This window comes from Nestor notabilis, unplaced genomic scaffold, assembly GCF_000696875.1.
Source record: "Nestor notabilis isolate BGI_N333 unplaced genomic scaffold, ASM69687v1 scaffold19068, whole genome shotgun sequence".
Classification (NCBI taxonomy): Eukaryota; Metazoa; Chordata; class Aves; order Psittaciformes; family Psittacidae; genus Nestor; species Nestor notabilis.
The window spans coordinates 1-9,937 of NW_009941697.1; the positions used below are offsets into that span (position 1 = coordinate 1).

At 59.4% G+C, this 9,937-nt stretch overlaps 1 protein-coding gene across 1 annotated transcript; it reads right to left on the bottom strand.

Annotated features, from left to right (window-relative positions):
- Positions 1 to 5,033: 5,033 nt before the first annotated feature.
- Positions 5,034 to 9,566, bottom strand: STARD10 (StAR-related lipid transfer (START) domain containing 10). Its single transcript, XM_010021026.1, has 6 exons — positions 9,402 to 9,566; positions 6,265 to 6,412; positions 6,059 to 6,162; positions 5,843 to 5,960; positions 5,547 to 5,599; positions 5,034 to 5,246 (listed from the first exon to the last, which is right to left on the bottom strand). The coding sequence occupies exons 1-6, from the start codon at positions 9,564 to 9,566 to the stop codon at positions 5,034 to 5,036; spliced, it is 801 nt and encodes a 266-aa protein (XP_010019328.1).
- Positions 9,567 to 9,937: the final 371 nt, after the last annotated feature.

Genomic DNA, 9,937 nt, shown 5'->3' on the forward strand with positions numbered 1-9,937 from the left:
CAGGCTCCGCAGCACCCAGCCCGCCTCCCGCTGCCGGTCCCTCCTACAGCCCAACCCTCCAGCCCCCATCCCTGCCCCGTCCTGCCCCTTCCTCAGCATGACCCTGCCCCTAGCCCGGCTGCTCCATGTCCTGCCCCTCATGCTCCTTTGCTCACCTTCCCAGTGAAGGTCCTGCACCCTACATGCACTGCCATGGGGGAACCAGGCTTCCCTTAGACCCACACCCCAAGGCTGCACAGCTGAGGGAGATGTTTGAGGTTCTCAGGTGCATTGGGGTCTATCTGCTGTTCCCGCCTCTGGCCACACACAAGAGGAGGTATTCACAAGACGATGGTATTCATCCTGGCCCAGAACCAGGCAGGGTGCAGGTGCTGTCAGATTGGAGAAAACTGGCTAAAATATCCATGTTTATGAGGGGGCAGGGAAGGGCTGGTGCTGGTGCTGGTTGAGTGAAATGCTGGGAACACAAACCCCTGCCTTGCTCTTCAGGGATGCTGGGGGTGCAGCACCCACCCCACTGCTGCTGCCCCATCATGAGACTGGAGTGAGCTGAGTGAATGCAGGGTCTAGGTGGCAGGGGGATATCAGGGAGTTTCTCTCCTGCAAGGAGCCTGTGCTTTCACCACGGGCTCACCTGGCTGCTTTTAATGCAATGCTTTTCACAAGAGCCTGAGTGGGTCTGGCACTTAGTGCAGCTCTGCTCTTACCCAACCTTGCACACAGCATGTCCGAGGCTGATGTCTCACAATACCCTTCAACCTTTCTCTGGTCCTGATGGTGAGGCTCCAGCTCCCCTAAAACCAGCTCAAGCTGCTCCTGCCCTGCCCCGACAATGTCTGCAAGGGCTGGGAGCTGCAGGAGGCCCTGCTATGGGAAGTCCACCCTTAGAAGCCTCTGTGTGTGCAACTAGAAGTGAAAAGGCAGCTTTCTCCTTATCACAGGCTTGCTCCTACAAAGCAGAAGCAGAACTCAGCATGAGTCTGCATAGTTTTTGCCTTCCTCCCCCTTCCCCACCAGCTGCTCTAGTGGTGGGTGATGTCCCTGGGGCTGGGGACAGCATTTGTGGCCCCATCGACCACCCCTGTGGGTGAGGTGTGGCGAGAGCGTGCACGGGGACCCTCAGGGTGTGCAGGGACCCTCTGGCCCCACACTGTGGACTGTGCTATTCCCCTGGGCTCCCACCTCTGCTGTTTGGCTAAACACAAGCACTGATGCTCACAGGAAGGTTGCTGAGGTTGCAGTGTGAGTGGCTGGAGGGGCAGAGCAAAGGGTGCTGGTAGCAGTGGTGGCACTGGTGTGCCATCACTTCCATCGCGCTGTGCTAGGGCATTAGCACCAGTGAAGCACACTCCTGTGAGGGGCCAGATCCTGACTCACTGCTCTTCAGCACCCTGAAGCATCTCTACAGACCTCTCACAACCTGCTGTGGGGAGCAGTGCTCATCCCCATGTGCCAGGAGGGCAGAGATAGGCTGCTGGGAGGGAAATGTATGAGGGTGGAAGGGACACCCTCCCACACACTCTGGGGCACCCCCAGAGTGGCAAGTCACAGTCTCATCCTGTGGCTGAGTGTGACCATGAGTTCCCACAACCCACATCCTGATGGCTGCTGACAGGCCAGTTCAGCACAGAAAATCTCCACTCATCCCTTCTCCCTCCACAATCACATAAGTGCCAGGACTCGGGCTTGGTTTCCCTGGCAGGGGGAAAGCTTCTTCTAAAACACCCAGCACCCCGTTCCCAATGGGAGCTGCCCAGCTGGGAGCTGCCCAGCTTGGAGCTGGGATATCCCTCACCCATGGGACCACCATGACTCGAGACAGGGAGAATGGGGCACAGCAGAGTGCTGGGGCTCATGGTCCCGATGTGGGTGGTGGGGCTGAGAGTTGCCCAAGACGTATCCATGAGCTCAGGCAGTCCAAAGCATGAGATGAGAGTGCTGAGGCACAGGGTACCCAGAGAAGCTGTGGCTGCCCCATCCCTGGCAGTGTTCAAGGCCAGGTTGGACACAGAGGCTTGGAGCAACCTGCTCTAGTGGAAGGTGTCCCTGCCCGTGGCAGGGGTTGGAACTGGATGAGCTTTAAGGTCCCTTCCAACCCAAACCAGTCTGGGATCTTGTGATCCCAGGGATGCAGTCTCATCCTCCCCCAGCCAGGCTGTGTTTGACACTGAGGCACTGGAGTGGGCTGCAGAGCTGTGTGCAGGCAGGACTGGGGACCCATGCCATGCTCCCCCTGACCCCTATCCATCGGGTGCCAGCTGACATCACCGCCTCCAGGCTAATCTCTTGTCCAGCAGCAGCTTCCCGTTTCCGTTCCAATCTCTGGAATGGCTCGCCTCTACTTGGGGCCCACAGGGAAAGCTGCCAGATGGGGCTGCAGCCCCTGTGTGTCTGCCCATGGCCCACCGGGCTGTGGACCACGCATAAGGGCACCCAGGGGGCTCCGGTCTCCCCACACGCTGCCTGCCTATCCCTCTCTCAGGCACTCTGGGATACCAACACACTGCTGCTTTCCTCTTTGTGCCACAGGAAACCGAGCAGTGTCATAGGCAAGAAACAACCATGCTGAGGGTCCAGCACCCTACAGGGTGTGGGGCAGCCCCACTCCCCAGTGCCACAGGGTTCACCCTGCTCCCTGGCCAGGGTGATGCTGGGGACCAGGAGCTGGATGTAGATCAGTGCTGGATGTGGACCAGCGGCCCTGCCACCCCAGTGGCCCTTGTCCTCTCCATGCACTCGATGTCACCGCTGAACCTGGATGTCTTGAGCATCATCCTGGGCTGGGATGTCACCCCCTGCACAGCCTTCCCTGAGGCTGGTGGGAGCGGGGACTCAGGCAGCAGCTCCTCACACCTACTCTGGGATGGCTAAATATAGCTGCATCCCTGCTGCTGCTGAGAAACCTCTGGGGATTGAGGAGAGAGGAGGCTCTTCCTGCAGCACTGAGGCTGTGCAGGGTGGTTTTCACCTCAGCACCCTGAAGGCTCAGAGTGCCAGGGGGCTGTGCCCCATTAAAGCAGCACCCAGGGGCGTTTCTGCCCATTGCTGTGGCCATGGTTCCCTACCCAGCTCTACCACAAAGCATTACTGGGCCAATCTGGGGCTGGGATGTGCTAAAATCCTCCCTCCTGTGGGTGTCCTCCCTCTGCTGGCATGGTGGGAGCAGCACAGGGCAGGGGGGGACTGAGCCCCGTGTGCTGTGAGGGAGGAGTTGCACATCCCCACCCCTTGGATGTTCCACATCTTCCCTGCAGAGATGGCTCCTTGCCCCTGCTCTGCTTGTGCTGCCAGCCCAGCTGCAAGCCGTGGGAGCTGTTGCCTTGATGGACTTCCTCTCCCTTCCCCAGCACATGTGTGGGTGATGTCCCCATGGACCAGCACATATGCAGGACATATGTGACCTTATGGTGCAGCTAAAGGGGGACAGTGAGCATCTGTGCCAGGGATGCTGGGATGGGGGTCCGGATGAACTGGGGGGGAGAAGAACAAAGTGGGGGGGAAGCAAGCACAGGGCAGCAGCTCTCACAGCTCGGGGTGGGATCACAGGGGGTTGGGGTGACCAGGGTTGTGAAGCTGAGTTGGTCGGAAGGGCCCCAAAAGAAACAGTGGCTCTGTGGATGCTGCCGGGGGGGTCATCCCCCCCATTGCCTAGGCTCAGCATGTCTGCCGTGTCCTGGCCATGTCCCTGTCACCTGGTCTTCACCTTGCTGGGACAGGTCTGCAGCTGAACCCCCCAGCACCATCAGCAGTGACAGCCCTGTTTGCATTGGCCTTGTACAGATCAGGATTAAACCCATGTGGGGCAGGAGCCCAGCAGCCGCAGGCAGCCTTGGAGCATGGGGGGGAGCAGAGGGATGGAAAACCCAGCTCTTGTCAGTGTATTCCCCAGCGGTGTCTGTCTAGACTTGCTTCCCATTGTCCGATGGAAGCTCCTCCGTGTCCATGCACACTCACACGGGTGTGCAGAGCCCAGCATCTGCCTCTCCTGCCCCATCACTGGCCATCACGTTTCTTGCTGAGCATCACCCTTGGGTGCTGGGGGGTGAGCAGAGGGATGGAAAACCCAGCTCTTGTCAGTGTATTCCCCAGCGGTGTCTGTCTAGACTTGCTTCCCATTGTCCGATGGAAGCTCCTCCGTGTCCATGCACACTCACACGGGTGTGCAGAGCCCAGCATCTGCCTCTCCTGCCCCATCACTGGCCATCACGTTTCTTGCTGAGCATCACCCTTGGGTGCTGGGGCTCTGTGGCTGGCCTGGCCCTCCTGTCTGACCAGGACCTAGTGCTGTACAGCCCTAGGGAGGGCTCGGCATCAGCACCATCCTGTGCCAGCCCAAAGCTGTGTTGTGCACACAGCAACCCCTTTATTGTTGTGCCAGAAACCACAGCAGCGGCAAACACCGAGAGAGTGGGGACAGAGGCTGCCAAGACCCCACTGCCAGGACAAGCCCCCCCAACACCTGGAGAAGGGGTCCCCCGAGCCAGTTGGGCTAGAGTCAGCCTCAGAGGTGAGCCTGATGCCCAGGAGAGGACCTGGGAGCGCTCCCTGAGATAGGGGGGTCACATTAAAACTGGGGGGACTTGGTGGGCTGGAGTGGGTCCAGCCTGATGGTCGGGCTGTCAGAGCTGGAGCACAGGCCAGAGCGGCTTAGTGAAAGCCCTGTGCTGCTGCAAAGCCTGGGCAGGACCCCCATAGATCCCCCTACTTCTGGACCTTTGGGGGACACCCCTAGAAGGTCTTACAGTGGCAAAGGGATATCCTGGTGCCAGGAAAGCTCCTACCCACCCCATGAAGGGTTCCCCTTCTGTCTGCCCAGCCTCTCCTTGGGGCACCCGCTCCCACTTCCAGCTCTATATCCTGCATGGGGACATCATTTCCCATGGGGCAGTACCTTGCTGCACTGCTAAGGGGGTCTATGATGAAGGAGTTGGGGAGCAGACATGATTATTGGGGTGCAGGGAGCCAAATTCCCACCCGTGCCCCCCTGGCTGCCAAGCCTCAGTCACAAGGGGGTCCCCCTACGAGATGAGGGCTCAGGCCTCATGGTCACTGGTGCTCAGGTGGTCCTCGGGCAGCCCGGTCTCGTCGATGTTCTCCAGAGAGTCTGCGTGCTGCACCGAGAGCTCGGCCAGGCTGACGCTGGGCAGCGTGTTCTGCTCTGGGTACACCCAGGGCTTGTACCCGGGGTCGTGCTTGCGTTTCCACTCTGGGTACTTCAGCCCAGCCTTGTAGATCTTCTTCATCGCCTGTGGGCAGAGTGGGATCAGACCGTCACAGTGCCCCAGGTCCCCAGTGGGGATGGAGCAACCCGGCCTGTGGGCACTGCTCCCAGCTGCCCCATTGCTTGCTATTTGGGGGTGCTTGGAGGGGATGGGGGCTTAGTGGTGGCTTGGACCACACAAACCTGCAAGCCCTGGGTCACCTAGCACCCATCCTGTGAGGCCTGGGTCACCCAGCATCCATCCTGCCCCTAACCTAGGGGCTACTTCAGGGTAGCTCACCCCTGATACCCTTGCATCCCACCACCGGCCACGCATCCTGCTTACCTTTGGTGCCACAAACTGGGAGACACGGTTCACCACCCACTTTGGCAGCGACCCTGCAAGAGCACAAAGCCCCATCACTCAGGCGATCTGGGCCCAAAGCCCCAGAGGAGGCAGTGCCCTGTGCAAGACTGAGCATCCACCCAGCACTGACGGCTCCTGCCCCATGCTGTGCCCCGGGAGTGCGTCCCCTTCTTCCCTTGGTTGTCCCCGCTTCCCTTTGGTGATGGAGACCCACAGTGGGTGAGCTCTGGGGGTGCAATGGGGGCATGCTGCACCCCCCTCCTGCAGGCACTCACCACGAGGGTCCACCTGGGTGAGATAATATAGGACGCAGGCACCGGCGCCGTTCGCTTTGATGAGGTAACCTGTCTGCAGAGACACAGCTCTCACGAAATCCTTCCGGGGGGGATACTTCTGCAGAGAGACCCCGTGCACCTCAGAGCCTGCCCCAGCTGCTGCCCAGCCCTGCCTGTGCCTGCAGGCACCAGCACCCTGCCAGGGCTGGGGCTCACCGGGTGCTTGACGCTGTAGTTGATGATCATGTAGTCATTGCCCAGAGGCAGCCAGGAGCGCAGGGTGACGAAATCCCTGTTCTTCAGTGGGCTCGGGCATTTCCCTGCAGATAGACCCTGTTACATCCCAGCTCATTGCACCTCGTGGCGCCATAGCCATGCACAGTGCTGTGGGGTCAGGGAGGGGGTCCCTAGGGGCTGCTCACAGGAGTAGTATCCCACATCAGCGTTCACCGTCAGGCGCCCAATGTCATAGGTCTCGATCATGTTCGAGTCCCATTTCTTGCGGTAGTCGGTGTCGTGCAGCACGTCATAGAGCGTCTCGGCAGGGACGTCCTTGCAGGAGATGCGAGTCTGGGGGGTGACAGGCAGTGAGGCAGGGGGGGAAGCACCCACCCCAGAGCACAGAGCAGTGCCTATCTGGGGATGAGGACTTCAGGCTGTTCCTGTGTGCGGTGGCATGTCCCTGTGCTGCTGTAAACCCATGTACACGTGCGCCATGGAGGATGCTCTGCACACACACGGTGCAGGGCATGTCCCAGCTTCAGGACAGCCCAGGGTAGCCAGAGGGTACCCAGGGGGTAGAAGGACCCTCTGTCCTCAAACGGAACTCCCTGGTGGTCCAGGCTCAGCTGCATGGGCACCCCGAACCCAAACCTGCTCAAGCACAGGGATGCTCCTGCCCTGGCACAGTGGTTTTGGTGTGGGGTCCAGCCCAGGAGGGTTGGTGGGGCCCCGGCTGTAACTGGAGCCGTGGAGCTGCCCGACCTGGCAGCAAGTGCATTATTGATGAGCTGGCCACTCGGTGCTGGGAGGAGGGAGATGTCATCTGCTCCTCGTTAGAGGCCTTGCATCTTTGATGAGGTGCTCAGCACTGACGGGTAACTGGAGATGCCCCTCTGAGCGTGGCAGGTCCCATCAATCTCAGGCAAGCGTTCCCCGATGGCCCCGGTGACGGTTTCTGCCCCATGTGCTGGACTCGTGCCCAGGACAGGCTTGGAGATGTGCTGCAGCCCCTGGGGCACCAGGGAGGAGATTGTGGGAGCACCCAGCCCCCTCCTCTGACCCCCAGGCCTCAGCATGCGCAGCTCAGCTTATGGGTGGCATCCTCCATTCTGCGCTTTGGGAAGGGTCCCAAACCCCTTAACCATGCCCAGGTTCTCTCCAGAGCAGTGAAAAAACACCTCAAGGAGGTATTCCTTGCAAGGAACCAGGGTGATGGTGCTCAGACACCCCAAACCTGCCTCTCTATGGGGCTTGGTGGTGGCAAAAGAGGGGGTATAACTGCACCCCCTCTGCTGGGCTGGGCATGTTTGACCTTGGCTGGACTTCATGAGGTTCCTGTCAGCCCGTCCAGGAGCAGCTTTGTCTCCAGCACGTGAAGTGCTCTCCACGCTTCAGTCCTGCACACACTGCAGACTTGCTGATGGGGCACTCAATCCCATCATCCCAGTAACAGGGTGGGATCCAGCAACTGACTGCCATCCAGACCCTGCACTGCTGACCACCAAGCTGTAAGCCTGGCACTGAGCTGGTTTTCCACCCATGTTATCATCATCTGCTTCTCCAGTCCAGATCTCATTAATGTGGTGATGAGGAGACTATGGGAAACCCTGCCAAAGATTTTACTAAAGTCAAAGTACAGGGCTTTCACTGTTCTCCCCACACCCAGCCAGCCAGCCAACCCTCTCAGTGAAGGAGGCAATCAGGCTGATCTACCATGATTTGCCCTTGGTAGGTCCCTGCTACTGTTAGCATTGCCCTTGTCCTTCAGGATATGGCTTCCAGAAGAATCTTCTCCTTCCCGTTCCCAGGGATGGACACACCAGGCCTGTAGTGCCCTGGAGCATTCTTCTTGCCCTTCTGGAAGGTGGATGTGACATTTGTCTCTTCCCAGTTATCAGGGACCTCCTGCAGTCACCAGGACTTTTCAAAGAGACATTGACCAGACCCCTCAGCACCCCGGGTGCATCCTGCCTGGTCCTGTGAACTTGTGCATGCTCAACTGGCTTAAGCACTCCCTGATCCTAGCCCAAAAGCTCTGCCCTGGCTCACAGCAGCAAGGCAGCATGTATTGCAGCTACAACTCTGTAAGGAGTGCTGCTCCTCCTCCTCACCCTGCCCTGAAGGGCCTCCATCCATGGCAGCACTGCAATCATCGTGTGCCCAGCTCCACCTTGTGCCTGCTGAGCTGCAGGCACACGAGATGGGCTGGCAGTTACTCTGTGTCCAGGAGAGAGGTGCAAGAGTCTTTTCCAGCATAGTGTACCCCAGACACCCCCACCACCTCCCCATGCTCTTCAGGTCATAGTAACCCTTCCCTGACACTACCACTTGACATCTCTCTTTATCAAGCTGTCTGTTGCATAGGTAAGATGCTCCTGTCCTACTTGCTTGGGCAGAACCCACCAATGCTCAGCAGCCTTGAGCCTTGCTGGCCAGAAAAGCCACAGCCTTGCCTGTGACACCAGTCATGGAGCCAAGCATTGACTCACAGGATGATCACACCCAAGGCTTACCCTGTAATGGGGCTCCCTTGCCCCCAGCACCCTGTAACCAGTCTTGATGTACTCAGAGTCGCTTGCCACTGTCACTGGTGCCATGTAGAGGAGCAGTAAGGTGTGACAACCTGAGGGATGGTTGAACCTCATCCCAGATCCATTCTGGAGGTGAGGAAAGAATTGTTTACAATGAGGGTGCTGAGGCGCTGGCACAGGGTGCCCAGAGAAGCTGTGGCTGCCCCATCCCTGGCAGTGTTCAAGGCCAGGTTGGACACGGGCTTGGAGCAACCTGCTCTAGTGGAAGGTGTCCCTGTCCATGGCAGGGGGTTGGAACTGGATGAGCTTTAAGGTCCCTTCCAACTCAAACTATTCTGATTCTATGATCCAGCCCCTGGCAAGCAACATACACCCTAAGACAGCACATGGGGGCTCTTAAACTTTCCAAGATGCTCCCCCAGTGCAGGATGCCAGGGATGTGCCCCAGGTTGGTGTGGCTGGGGGAGAGGCAGCAGGGAGGCATCCCGCCAGCCTGTCTCATGCTCAGGGGCTCCCAGCAAGGCCATCTCTATAACGTAATCGATCCTGGGGCCTTCCCTCCTGTGTCTGGATCAAGGGCAGCCGCAATGTGAACCCACATGCGTGCATGGTAGGATGCTGCAGCGGCATCCCTGCAGGTCGAGAGGCTAAAGCCACAGGGCAGGAAGCATCAGGGCAGGAACACCCCCAGGCAGGCTGCACCAGGGTGCTGTTGCATCCCCAGGATGGGCCAGCACCCCAGGGACCCTCGGGTGCAGCTGGGGTAAGGAAGGGCTGTGGTTCCGCAGCTGCAGGAGTTTGCTTACCTTGATTTTCTGCACATTGCAGCTTTCCTCCTGGCCCTGACTCCACACGGTCACACCAGCCTTGTTATACCGACAGTGCCAGCCCTCCAGGCTCTCACACTGATCCCTGAAGGAGCTGAAGTCGGAGTCATCCGGGATATACACCATCTCCCCTCCTCTGGACATGGGGCTGCGCTGCCGGACCCAGGGTGCGGGCACTTGGCTGCAGGCAGGCTCCTTCTGCCTCACCTCCCAGGGAAACCTAGCTCTGCCCTTGAGCTCTGCCTCGCCGGGTGCCTGCTGCAGCTCACATCATCCTCCGAGCCCTGAGCTCGTGCCCCTGCAGTGGGCACCTGCTGCCCAGGCACCCAGGATGGACAGAGACCTCCAGGCACCCCGGAGCAGCGGGGAGGAAGGCTCATCGCAGCTGCTGGGAGCTCGGATGTCTTCTCCGGCTGGCTCCCAGGATCACGTTTCTCCCCGGCTGGCTGTCAGCTCCTCTATTATTCAGCAGGTAGCAGCCTGCAGGTGACTCGGCTTTCAGGGCAGAGCTGCCC